Here is a 13522-nt window from a genome sequence, read left to right as displayed (position 1 = left end):
ATGCGAAAAAAAGACGCCTCAGCACGATGGCCCTAACGGGACCGGTGGGAAGATGGAAAGATCGAAGGCGAAGCGAAGTGAATTCGGAATTCGGGTCTCGGCCAGACGCGAGCAACCTTTTTCTCTCTCTTTTCAGGGGCGGAACTAATCGGAAGAACTATTTGCAGGAGGATTTTTTTGACGAATTTTTGGGTTAGGGATGATTTCTTCCCAATCAACGACACGAGCTGCTAATGAAAGAATGCAGGGAAAGAAAAAGAAAGAAGCGAAGATTAAGATCGGGGGTGGGAATGGGGTTGGTGAAAGGAAGAAGATTGAGCGAAGGTGCGGATGTGGGGAATAATCGTCCACGGGCGCGAGCGCCTAGGTGCCTGGATGCCTTGAAGCCATTTCTCTCAGGCATAAACAATCTGGTTCTCAGGCGTGAAAGAAAGCTAGGCAAAATAAGGACTAGCGCCAGTCCCGTGCTGCCCGCTGACTGGGCGAGGTCGTGCAGGTGGGCCTCGATCGGTCCATCCGGTCTTGTTATTGTCGCCGCCGCCTCTATGCACCAGTACAATCCGATTCTTGAGTCGTAAGTGTGATTATTATTAGTCCGTGAGTTCTAATTCGACTTTTTGACAGCTCCACCGTCATGCAAAGCAGTCTCTGCCAGTCATTCAGCCCGACGGCGCCAGAGACACAAAGGACTCTGGCCCCTCGTCCTCCACCAATGAGCGCGCCTTCTGCGTCCGACAAGTGATGAGGGTTCTGGGCTCGTCACATCCCGCGTGCATCCATTGGTTGGGGGCATTCTCTAGCGGCGTCCCCAGGTTGCAGTCCTTGGGCCCGTTCAGCGTCTCACAATGTCCCTGGAGCCGCCCGGCGCTGATGCCAAGAATCTGCCCCTCAGCCAATGGTTTCAAGTCCGTCGTTGCTGAGAGCTCTCGCCTCTTTTCTCGGGGCCCGCTCACTGTTTCAGTAGCTCGCAAGTGTGGCAACCCAACTAGGCGGATGGACTTTCATACTTGCAGTAGTAGAAAGATGGTCAAATGATTTGCGTGACCTGTACCCGGCGATCAGGCAGTTCGTGGCTGGTGGATAATGGGCGATGGCCGTTCTGATTGGGGGTCCTAGCGTGATTGTGATCTACGATGGCCCATGTCGATCCACCATGTCAGCGCAGGGAAATCAACTGGCTCCTGGGCTCCTAGCAATCCAAAATGGCCAAGGCAGAAGCCGTTGCCCTGTACCACTCTGAAGCTATGCCGTCGCTACTTGTGTAGGGCGACGCATGTAATGGTTTACAATGGGTTATTATTAGCCGGTGTCATTCGTCTGCCTCCAAAGCTTACTGCATCATGAATTATTTTAAGAAATTATGTCGTGCATTATCACACATGGCCAAGCAAGGGTTGGTTTGATGCACCTATATAGACCACATAATGTCTGCCGGGTGGGGCTTTCTTGTTCCGGATACCGTCGCTTTTATGAGGGCGCTCATGCTCATGCTCAGTGAGCAGATCTCAGCATGGGCTCAGACTCAGTTATCATGTCAGTAAGGTCATACGAAAGATGAGATACATCAGCGTTGAATACAGCGTTTTCGCAGTGAAAGGCTTACCACGATGGCCATGATGCTGGATTCATCAACTCAATGGAGCTTTGGTGTCTCTGAAATGAGTTGGGATAAGCGAAGTAGTAGGTCAGAAATAAGTCACCAACAGCTGCGAATAGTAGAAAGCGATCAGTGTGACGGGATTTCGGAGAATCGGGGGCCTGAGGCAGAAATACGCTGTACGCCGAATATCAACACAGGCTCAAGATCAGTGGTCGTGGTTACATAGTCATCAATCAATCAATAATCTTATTCCGGTTGTAGCCTCCTCTGTATAGAAGGTGCTATGCAGGGATTTGCGCCTTCTGGTGGCCAGCCCAGCGCGCATGAGAAAGCTGCCTGCAGCATGAGGCCGGTTTTGAAACCGGAACGAAGGAACACCTAGACTCGGGTGGAAAGACAAAGCAAATGCAACGAAGATGACAAAAACATGGCAGAAAGAAGGAATACCACCGCCTCCACAGACCCAGTTCCTGTAGTTCCCCAGCGGCGTCAACTACATGATGATCAGTGACCATCTCAAATTGGTCAGGGGCGTGCTCGATTCTACTCCGGGATCAAAAAGCGACGAGGGGTGAGTCCTAGAACGGAAGGAGAAGGCCAAGAGTTGCCAGGCATTTTTGGGTATCTATGCAAGAATATACCTTCAGTGGGGGCTTCCTTTTTCGATCACCGTTTTCTCTCACCCAGTGGGAAGTTGAACCTCCGATGGAGCCTCTTTTACCGGGCATGTCTATAGAGGACCGAATGACCCTGAGTCGCAATTCGCAGCATTGATTTATAGTTGACTCCAAGCCTTATCTCGAATAGTGTTAGTATAAATCTATGTTATCGCGGTCGGTCTGAAAATGAGGTAAATACCAGCCTTCAAATCTTGAATGCATTGATAGGGTTGTTTCTTGGGGTTTCAAATTGTGTACGTCGAGCCTCTTTCTGTAATTAGTAGATAATGCCAGTATATTTTGCATGTAGGTCACTATTTCCAACTATGATCTCTAGTCAACACCATATCTAAGAAAACAAACCGCAACATACCAGATTTGTCAAACTTCTAGACCCCTCTTTACCTGAGTGATGGTCAGAATGGGCGACTTGTCTCCAAATGGAAGAAAAAGCTCTGTTAAAATTTGGGAGGAAGCAAGGAAGAGGCCAAGATTATTACGCAAATCAAGCCCATAGACCAAAATTAAACTAGACTTTGATACCCGCTGTATAGGTATTGATAATCTGGTTACTCTTTAGCCGTATTAGGCCAAAGCAGAGCAGCGGCCCGTCTGTAAAAGATGAAATTAGGCTACAGAAGAATTCCATCCAGAAATAATGGCAAAGCATCCATCTTTTGCTTGATATTCAGGTTGCATTAGAAAGTCATGGGGGGTACATAAAAGCCGGTGCGCAGAGCAAGCCATGTACACATACATTGAATTCTTTGAGTAATGAACCACATCATGATGCTCCGAATAAAAATACTCTGTTGAGTATGGCGACAGGCGTACAGCCAATCCTGAAAATGGCACAGATCTCTCCGTTCTTCATAAGAGAGTAGCAGAACGATAAATGGACAATAAGGCAATCATGGACAGTAGGCGAAAGTAAAAGCTTTGGGGTATCTGCCGGTCAAGAACCGGCCTCCAGCAGAGACAACAACAAGCTCAGAAAGGTAAAAGGGAACAATGAAACTCGTTACGGATACAGAGTAAGGAGAAGAGAGAAATGCAGAATCGCTTAGGCATCGACAGGAACACCAGGTCCTGAAGGGAGCGTGGTCACCTCATTCTGAGATGGCAAGTGCCGGGGCTCTGGTTCTGGGGATGTGCCCTTGCCGTTCATGCGATCGAATTCGAGAGTCTCAGCCAGCTCAGCTGCCATCGGATCAAGCTCTTCTTCCTTCAGGCCGGTTGCGAGCGCCACAAGCCTACGGTGCACATCGAACTTGGTACTCACGCCAGCATCCGCGGTCTGCTGAGCAAGCTGTTTGACAGTAGACTGGCGTCTCTTTTGAGCTGTTACCAAATCGTGTGCAAGCTGGAATCGAATAACCAGCTCATCCTGTTTGAGAGAGGACAGATCTGGAGTCGGGGGTTCTGAAGGTGCCCCTGTTCTTAATTTCTGGGACAGATGAGCATACTGCATCTGTTCCACAAGGGACTCATAATTGGCACGAAGCCTCTCATATCGACCAAGTTGACTTTCACTAGGCTCTTGTTCAATCTCCCTTGCAGCCAGAGCGGCCACTTGCTTTTGAATTTTCTGACGATCTGACTCCAGCTGCTCGAACAATGCTTCAGGGTTTGCAACGTCATTTGAGTCTTGCTGGTCAATTTTCGAGTTGCCGTATGTCACAGCAAGCTTTTTGTTTGCTTCGGCCATTATCGTGCCGATCTTAGAAAGCAGGTCAGATGTTGTTGCGGATTCCACAGGTGGAACCGCTGAATGGCGATCAGAAGGCATCAAATCACCTCCAATCCCATCGAATTGGTCATTTGCCATGGTTACAGATGAAGGGGCGGGTGGAATGTCATGATCAGCCAGATGTGACCGTTGGCTGATACTTGTGGCTGTCTCTCCTTTCTTATTCATGAGATCTCCGGCCCGGGGACAGTGGGTAAGAAGCATATTCACGAGACGAAAAGCGCCGTTGCGTGAAGCAACCAAGGCAGCGGTGTCGCCATTATCATCTTGACATGATAATAGAAGATCAATCTCATCCTGCGAACAAGTCTTGCATAATTTGTCAAGGAGTACCTCGCAATAATACCTCGAGCTCTTCCACTTGCCTTTGCTTCTGGTGGTCTCGGCGATATGGTGAAACAGAGTGGCTCCAAACCAATCTCGGAAGGAGACGGTGTCGAGTAACATGTCTAGAAGCGCGGGGAACGTTCGCTTCTCGTAGTTGTTGGTAAACAACACTGCACGCACAAGCGGCGTCTCCTCGTGTATGGACAGCGCTTTGACATCAGCTCCTCTGTGCAACAAATTCTGAACGATTTCTAGATCTCCCATCGCGCAAGCCCAATGCAAGGCAGTGTTGCCAGAGTCGTCAATCGCTCGATCTACTTGAAAATGGGCTGGGGGTTCAGGAGGCTGGACCCGAGTCGCCTGAGGGGCATCCCCTACAGTCATGAAGTAGTCCAGGAGTTGATCACCATAGATGATATGCTCCTGCTCACTAATGGACATGACAGCCGCCTCAGTCATCCCCCGCTTCCGCTTGCGGGCCCCGTGTTGAGACATTTGCAACATATCTTCGTCTGCCACCATGGATGAGGACTCGAGGGTGGCTTGTTCAATTGACTCGTTATCATCAAATGCAGCACTCATCTCATATTGCTCATGAGGCAAAGTGGGAGGACCCATGCTCCGCTGGGGCTGAACCACATTGAATATCTCCGGGGCAGCGGCGGCCGTACGATTGGTAGATTTTCGCGGTGCTCTTGGCTTTGAAGCGTTTGAAGTGTGTTTTGGTGCTGGGGGAGGACTGCGGTCCCCAGCGACATAGTCAAAAATTGGAAGCAGTTTCGGAAGGATATTGTTGCGTTCTGCAAGCATGCGACCATCTGGAAGTGGGATCCATGTTCCTATCTCATCGGGTGTGGTAAGTGCACAGCTTTCTTCTTGTTTGAGTCCTTGAAGACCTACCCTGGTATTTGCCATAGCCACCCTGAACCTTCTCGTGTACGCCTTTTTGGACCTCTCGTTCCAGGATTCGAGTTCTTGCAGGCTTATCAAAGCCGGCAGCTTTCAAAATATGCGTAGCATTGACCCAGTCGTCCCCTCGTCGTCTCATTACACTGTCGCCATCGATCTTGAACTCATACACCGGGACCTGTGAATAGAAAGGACGCCGTTAGACAATGAGGTGAAAATAAAGATAATAAGATACTTCCTCTCCAGAAAGATTAAAGTATAAATTAATTCGTTGGGGGCACATACACTGCTGTAGGTAGCAGAGTAAATCGACTCCATTCCCGCCATGATGAAAGGTCGGTAAGCGCTTGCAGCAAACCAGTGTGTTTCCGGCCAGCGATTGTGGCACGCACGTAGGCGCCCGAAGCCCCTAAACTTCCGCAGATCAATTGATATAGGAATGCTTAAGCGTCTGACACATTGCACGCGCTCGAATTCGGAACGAGAGCGTAGGGAGGCGATTTGTCGGGTGGAGCTAGGGTGGCATCGTAGTTACGCGCAAAGACGCGATGAGACCGCGTAAAGTGGATTTTGGAGACTAACCCAGTTTCGGTCACGATCACGTGATCAAAATCACCATCTGATGGTCACGTGACAAATATCGGAAAGCAAAGGGAACATAGGGAAACGGTGCGAACCGCCAACTCTCGCCGTCGCTGCCTTGACTTTCTCCCTCCCACGCCACGTCACCCCGCAAATCTAATCAAAATGACTGTCGTCGAGTCGGTCAAGAACGCCGTGGGTCTTGGGGAGACCTCTGGTATGAGTTACCGGCCCAATTGAGCCCACCATCCCAAGTCTTCATGGCATTGAAACTAACGCAGTGTCATTCAGCTACCCGCCAGGAAATGTCGGAGGCCCGTCTCCCCATGCAATATCGCGACTCGTGTGCACACCTCTTGATCCCGTTGAACCGATGCCGACAAGCAGAGTACTATCTTCCTTGGAAGTGCGAGGTATGGATTTCCCCAGCAGTTGGGATTTGGGACCAGACTCAAATTCAATCAAGCGACCCCCTTCCAATAACTCTGAACTAACGTAATTCCTTCTTGTCCCGCTCTTTATAGGATGAACGACACTCCTATGAGAAATGCCAGTACGAGGAGTTCAAGAAGCGTGTGGCCAAGATGGATGAGCTCCGGGCCGCCAAGGATGGTGCTCGCAGCAACTGAGCTTGCTGATTTTTGCGATATGTGTTTGCGTGGTCTGTACTGCTGGCAAAGCAGCAAGTTATGTACATAGACGATATACCGAGACTGCTCATGGACCGCCATTTGGCGTTGGGAAATTCCGGATTTCCGGCAACCTGGCTTGCTGTTGTTTGCCCTTGGCGAAACCTCACGGACGACCGAGATTCACATCGGTCAGCTTCGCATGCTGATCTGATACCGGCCAACTATTCTGGAGACCCATAATCATTGAGACTACCCCAATCTGACCTGGCCTCGTCCAATGAGTGTCGCGACTTCCTCAGCCCCCGGATTTGTCAGCGCTTCGTATCCCGGTAGATCTATGGCCGTTCTATAGGAGAATATGTTCTGTTGCAGCTATGTGTAGTGGGTCTGTGCCAGGTGCATGCATATATCGTCGTTTACACATGTCTTTCTCGCCTGAGTTTTAATGCGGGGAATGTGTCTAACCTTTCTCGACTGTCAAGTGCTTCCTGCAAGGCTGTCGACTATGCTCCGGTCTCGGTCGAACAGCCCTGTCATCTTGCAGATCTGAGTCCTACAGGATATAGTGTTGTGCCTCCTGCGCTCTCGGCGGTGCAATGGTGCAATGGTGCAATAGCGCAATGACCGGGGTACGACGAGGCGCGCTATGCGCCTCTTACTCTGCAGGGACAAGGTGGACATTCAAACACCACTCACAACATTCACATTCCACACGTCCGGATCCTTTATGCCCGGATTTCAAAGTAGAAATCAAAGACTTGAAGAGGAGTCGAGTAAATAGAAGACCTCCACAGCGGAAACATCACCTGACTGCTTAGAAATCCGCCCGCCGTTATCGCCGAGATCTGCCTGGTGCCCCGCCGGGAAGCGTTACGGCGATTGAAAATTCCCCCCCCATGCGAGAAGTCAAAAGAACCAAGCGGAACGCGGGGACTATGCGCCGTCGTCCTTCTCCTCTTTAAATCATTCCTAACCCCTCCGTGGACCTCTTATCCCTTCCATCCGCCTGCGGGCTGCCCGTTTGCTCGTCCACCGAGAGGAACCCCGCTGTATATCAACTTTCTCTGCCCGTCACTTCGGGTAATCGCCAGTCCATTACAATGGGTCTTCTGTACGTCGCACTGATCAGGCATCCTGGTAGCCAAGGTCGACAAAGCCGCTAACATGCATATACCAGGGCCTTAGGAACTGCCCTCGAATGGCCGGAGGCCAAAAAGAAGGCCGATCAAGTGCGACAATGGGGAATTGAGGTATGCGTTGACTTCGGAGCTACTTCTTATATGGAGAGAGCATACTGACGTTTCATGCAGCAACTCCTGGCAAATTGGCGACGTGCCAAGGGAAAAGAACGCGATGCTCTTCTTTGGGGCGACGAGGTGCGCAGTCGATCTTCAGCCACCTTTCTTTTCGTATGTCCAGAAGCTAACCCATTCATCGGGAATCTTTGATTTTAGGTCGAATACCTTGTGGTAGCCGTTGACGATGCTGCGAAGAAAGCCCGTTTATCTCTCGCGCAAGCTGAAATCCTCAAGTCCCTTGCACGGGATGAGGCTCTATGGAAGGCAGGATCTAATGAGAATAATGGCAATGGAGACCAGTGAGTCTTCTGATGAACGCCGTAACGATAGGCTCGCAATATTCTGACGTCTCATCAGCGATGGCGAGGAACCCCCTCACTTCCACCCCGAGTTTGGACGGTTCATGCTCGAAGCTACGCCAGGGCAGCCTTGGGGCATCGGATTCAAGGATCTGCTGAAAGTGGAGTCGAATATGAAATGGAGGCGAGAGGTTGCGAAGGCACACATGGCACCAAATGAATCACCTATCACCTTGACTACTTTCCCACGGCTGGGAACAAAGGATGACTATATTCAGCCATATTACCCTCCGTCCGGTCCCGCACTACGCTCTCAATTCGTGCCCGATGAAATTGCCAACCCACATATTCGATTCCCAACATTAGCGGCCAACATTCGGACACGGAGAGGGCGCAAGGTTGCATTGAATGTGCCTGTTTTCAAAGACCGGAACACTCCCTCTCCATTTAAAGACCCTACTATCAATTATGACCTTCACACGTGGCCTGAGGATGCCGATGTCCGCAACGGTGCCGCTAAAGATGACCATGTGTATATGGACGCCATGGCATTCGGCATGGGCAGTTGCTGTTTGCAAATCACTTTCCAGGCCAAAAACATGACCGAAGGCAGAAAACTTTATGACCAGCTAAGCCCTCTTGGCCCGATTCTGCTCGCGCTTACTGCGGCAACGCCCATTTACAAGGGATTCCTTGTCGACACGGATGTGCGCTGGAATCAAATCGGCGGTGCGGTAGATGACAGAACTCCTGAAGAACTTGGCGAGGCTGTGAGTTGTTCTATCTCGCTTTTTTTCTTATTATCCATGCCGAATCTCTCGACTAACCTCAGCATAATTAGCCTCTCAAAAACGATCGATGGAGAATTCCCAAGTCTCGTTATGCTTCAAACTCAACTTATATCTCACAGGATCCTCGGTTGCGCAAGGAATATCTTGACCCAGATCTCGTTATTGACAAAGACATTCAAAAACGATTAATGGAAGGGGGGATGGATGAGTTACTGGCAACACACTTCGCACATCTCTTCATTCGTGACCCCCTAGTCATCTTCTCTGAGGATTTAGAGGAACTCGATCTGAATAAAGGAGATCATTTTGAAAACCTCCAGTCCACCAACTGGCAGCACATGAGATTCAAACCTCCACCTTCAGAGAAGGACGATATCGGCTGGCGTGTGGAGTTCCGGTCGATGGAGATTCAAATCACCGATTTCGAAAACGCAGCGTTCAGCATTTTTATCGTCCTTGTTACCCGAGCCATCCTTAGCTTCGATCTCAATTTCTATATCCCTATTCAACGCACAACGGAGAATATGGAAACCGCTCATGCTCGAAATGCTGTTCTTGATCGAAAGTTCTACTTCCGCAAGGATCCTTTTCCACGGAGAACTCCCAGACATATGCACGCACAGCAGTCTTCCAATGGCAGCACCTTCTCCTCGACTACTTCTTCGGCTGTCAACACTCCACCTCCATCGCCACCGCTTGGTCCAGTTGAAACAGAGTTCGAGCTGATGAGCATTTCAGAGATTATCAACGGCTGCGCAGACGGCTTTCCGGGTCTGATTCCGCTCGTGGAGTCTTATCTCAACAGTGTCAATGTTGATGTTGAAACACGCTGCTTCCTCGCGAGCTACCTCGATCTGATCCGGAAACGTGCCGACGGAACCTTGTGGACTGGCGCCAAATGGATCCGTGAGTTTGTGGCCAAGCATCCAAGCTACAATCATGACAGCGTCGTTTCTGAAGAGATCACGTTCGATCTAGTCAAGGCAGTTGAAGAGTTGACTGCTAAAGAGGGCAAGCATGGCAGCGTTGGCTGGGAGCTCCTTAGAGGGAAAAAAATTAGATAAAGATAACTTTCCCCGCATAAGACGATAGATATCCTGAGTGATTGTGACCGCATTTAGACACTACGAATTGATTTTGCATACCTTTTCCATGGTTACCTGAAGGTAGCCTTTGGGACCACGATTTGATGATTAATCCTAGTCTGAATCTCCGGCACTTACCATCCTAAAATTCACTCGATTAGACATAGAGAGGACATAGAGGAGACATATAGCCAAAAATTGAGCCCCAGGCAAATGGGATCTATCTATCTTCAGCACTCGTTCAATTATTTCTCTTGTAACACGCAAATTGTGTGCACCCGGCAATGTCGTACAACATGAAACGAGCTCGTGGTGGAATTGTAACGGTGACGGCATTATCTTTAAGGAATATATATGTCAAAGTCGCTGCTAATCCAAGATTATGTGCTGTACTATTCAAGTTAAGATTTCAACAAGAATCAATTAAGTGAAAAGACGAACAAAACATACACAAGAGGGCGCACTAGTAAACCGTCATATGATAGTGTTCAACTTATCTATAGAAAGAGGATTCAAGATGAACGATACATAAAAGAAGGAACAAAATGAATTTTTTGGCTTTATGGTATATTTGATATTTAGTTCAACATACACTCATGCATTGATGAGATATTAAAAAGACGATGACCACTTCAAAATAAAATTCAAACCATCCACTATAACGCCCCTCCTAGCAAAGTGAAAGGAAAAGAAAGCGGACTAAACATGCAAGGCATTTATCATTCAACTTTCCAATCCTTTCAAACTCCTCGCCACCCCCTCCCTCCATGAACACCTGCCTCACAAAAGAAACAGTTTTTCAGAAGCTTTAGGCTTATGGGCGAGATGTGGGAAATTTGACATCGTTTGGACTTTCCAACTCATTCACGCCGTGGCTGCTCAACTCTGCCGCTGCGTTATGCCCTTGAAGCTCAACCATACGTACAGGACCTACAGCAGATTTCGGGGCAAATGCCGGAGTTGTTTTCTTGGTGTCTTGAGTCGTACGGCCTGAGCCCATAGAACCAGGGGATCTGTACGTGGAGTGATAGCTGAAAGAAGAGCCATTGTATCCTAAAGCTGAATCTGTAGTGGTCGAGGGCGTCTTACAAGACCGTTGACGAAGCCAGAATAATACTCCTGCAATGATAGACATGCCAGCAATCACACCGATAATTATTCCCGCAATTGTGCCACCCGACAATCCAGATGCAGACGATGAGGACGATACAGCAGCGTCAGATGTGTTCGTTTGAGATGTAGTCGAGGTAGTAGAGATAGAGGTAGAGCTAGACGTTTTTGAAGGAACAGAAGTCATTGTTGAAGCAGTTGAATCAACCTTGAACGAAAGGATGGACTTGCTGGCATTCTTATTAAAGATATGTGTAGCATATCCTGATGGTGAGCCGGAGCAATCTGTATTTGAATATAGCGAAATTGCAAAGGGTCCCTCTTCTGAGTCCCACTCAAACAGCTCGCCTTGCCCATTGTTTATCTTTGTACAGGACATTGGCTGTTGGTCATGTTCGACAAAGGAGTTATCCGACGCATTGCGCCAGACAAACGTCCAGCCATAGGCCGAAGGCAGCCCAGAAAACACACCCAGTAATAGCAAGATTACTGCTAGCTCCATTTCAAGAACCGGAGAGTGAGTTAGCAAAAATAAGGGTCACAATTTCTAAGTTATTTGTCAAGTTTAGCGTTGGGAATATCCACTGGGGTCTCTTTATGTCGCTGTGGGAGTGTGCAAGGGGGGCAAATGTAAGAAGGAATTTGGGGCCTAGGAGACCTCGTATTCTTCATGCGTCTTGATCCTCACAGCTGAGCATCATTGTCTTCCAATAGAGGAGGAACTATGCTTGAGGTGACCGATCCCTACTTATTAAGGGAATAGATCTGCAAGCCTCTTATGCAGGGTTCACGATACCCTTCGTGCGGAGCTGGCTGGTGGAAGGCTAAATTGTCTTGACAAAGAATCAAAGTGTCCTAAAAATAAATGCATGGAGAAGTTTGAGGTGCTTGAAGTTTGAGAATAGTACCAAAATTGTCTCTTTCCTGAGTGTTGGAAGCCGTTGAGTCGCACTGCTTGAGCGCTTATCGCATTTTTATAGTATCTGCACGGACGCTGTGCCTCAAACATGCTTTCCAGAAACCCAGCAGATCATATGCTCGGGAGTTGGAGGGCTCTATGAGGTGCAGAAGTTGCTCGTGTTTTGGGTGTTAGGATTGGGCCTGAATCACCTAAAAATACTGGACACTGTTATAAAGATTGCCCGGACGGGAAGTTTAAGGCTGATCAGCCTCTCACCTCAAGAGTCGTCACAACCAATCAAAAGAATCAAACAGTAAAAGTTAGATGCGGCAATACAGAAAATGTGAGGTGAGAACATGCGGCTGATGGCTTCCAACTTCAGATTTGAGTATTTAAGCATAGTGTTAAGCTTCAACGGAGGGCTTTCTTGCACTCTCCTACCCGGAAATTTCTGTTAGTTAAGTCACATCTTTTATTCTGTTTTAAACTCGGAGCATCTACTTAACAGCGCTCCTCCCCGGTAGCTGACCAGGGTTCCTAGATATGTCAGTCGTAACCGAAGGTGCGTTATGAATCCGAGAAGAAATAATGAAAAGCACCTGATTTGCCATTGAGAGTGAGCAGACGTAGCCGTACTTTCATAAATTCACCTCTGGTGATTACCCTCTTGAGAATTTTGATGGACAAATGTCACTAATGATAATATTTTTGTAAGTGATACATAATGCATTAAAGATTAGGTCGAAGGGTATTGTTTATATAATAAAGCATAACTTCCATCGAGTGACTCTACATTGGGAACGACAATAAACAATCAAGCGTCGTGTGCCTTGGAAATTTGAGTGCCCTTGTTGGACTATATCTCCTTTAACTGTGTATATTGTGCGCTTGTACTTGGAACCGCTGTTTTCAAATGGTGGACAAGGTTCAATTATTGAATTTCAGTCTAGGGGGCGTTGAATGCATCGAAGGCTATCTGACTTCCTTCCAGGCCATTTAAGGCACGAATACGATGCTTACCGTATGGTCGTTTGAATGAGCGGACTACACCAAGTGTCTTCTCGAGCGCACTACTGTCGAAGACTCTAGTCACCGCTACTGTCAGCTCCCCTGGACTGTCGCCCATTACCAGTAGTGCAAAGGTCTGCGTGGAAATGGACTCCCGACGGTACACAATATAGATGCGCATGACACAGTCCCCTGAGTCTGACGTTCATTGCAGCATCCGTGGACTAGATGAAAGGGTCACTTCTACCCCTATCACGGGTTGGTCATCAATGCAAAATTTGTATTCTTGAGGCCTGTGAATATGTCAGCCTTTACTCGCATCGCAGATGGAAGGGGCATTCTCTGATTGATCGTCGCCTTCAAAGCATCCCGCAACGATTCCAATGTAGTGCTCTCTCGGTATTTGGCGATATTATCACAATGATTCGCCATTAAATCATTAATTCACTTGGTTGAGGTCTCACGGTTGCCCGTTCTACTAGGGAATCCCCTAAAAGGTAACCTCTAAGCTGTTTATTGGCACATCCGTCATGCCCGTATCAGCGCCAGCCTTGCCCTTGCCGGCCGCTGT

At 48.5% G+C, this 13522-nt stretch overlaps 4 protein-coding genes across 4 annotated transcripts; 2 read left to right on the top strand and 2 right to left on the bottom strand.

The window, feature by feature from the left end:
* Positions 1-3322: 3322 nt before the first annotated feature.
* Positions 3323-5572, bottom strand: N7462_002118 (putative APSES transcription factor; the record flags this gene model as incomplete). The annotated part of the gene is made up of 3 exons (XM_057073844.1): positions 3323-5175; positions 5237-5423; positions 5531-5572. The coding sequence occupies 3 exons, from the start codon at positions 5570-5572 to the stop codon at positions 3323-3325; spliced, it is 2082 nt and encodes a 693-aa protein (XP_056937485.1).
* Positions 5573-5992: 420 nt separating this feature from the next.
* On the top strand, positions 5993-6456 carry N7462_002117 (NADH dehydrogenase [ubiquinone] 1 beta subcomplex subunit 7; the record flags this gene model as incomplete). Its single annotated transcript, XM_057073843.1, has 3 exons — positions 5993-6044; positions 6119-6240; positions 6352-6456. 3 exons carry the CDS (start codon positions 5993-5995, stop codon positions 6454-6456), a joined length of 279 nt encoding a protein of 92 aa, XP_056937484.1.
* Positions 6457-7559: 1103 nt separating this feature from the next.
* On the top strand, positions 7560-9911 carry N7462_002116 (glutamate--cysteine ligase; the record flags this gene model as incomplete). The annotated part of the gene is made up of 6 exons (XM_057073842.1): positions 7560-7570; positions 7637-7709; positions 7770-7868; positions 7914-8056; positions 8115-8826; positions 8898-9911. The coding sequence occupies 6 exons, from the start codon at positions 7560-7562 to the stop codon at positions 9909-9911; spliced, it is 2052 nt and encodes a 683-aa protein (XP_056937483.1).
* An 835-nt stretch (positions 9912-10746) lies between these two features.
* N7462_002115 (uncharacterized protein) lies at positions 10747-11544 on the bottom strand (the record flags this gene model as incomplete). The annotated part of the gene is made up of 1 exon (XM_057073841.1): positions 10747-11544. The coding sequence occupies one exon, from the start codon at positions 11542-11544 to the stop codon at positions 10747-10749; it is 798 nt and encodes a 265-aa protein (XP_056937482.1).
* Positions 11545-13522: the final 1978 nt, after the last annotated feature.

Source organism: Penicillium macrosclerotiorum (assembly GCF_028827735.1).
Source record: "Penicillium macrosclerotiorum strain IBT 26536 chromosome Unknown utg000002l_segment0_segment0, whole genome shotgun sequence".
In the NCBI taxonomy this organism is placed as follows: domain Eukaryota; kingdom Fungi; phylum Ascomycota; class Eurotiomycetes; order Eurotiales; family Aspergillaceae; genus Penicillium; species Penicillium macrosclerotiorum.
This window is presented reverse-complemented; position numbering and strand designations above follow the sequence as displayed.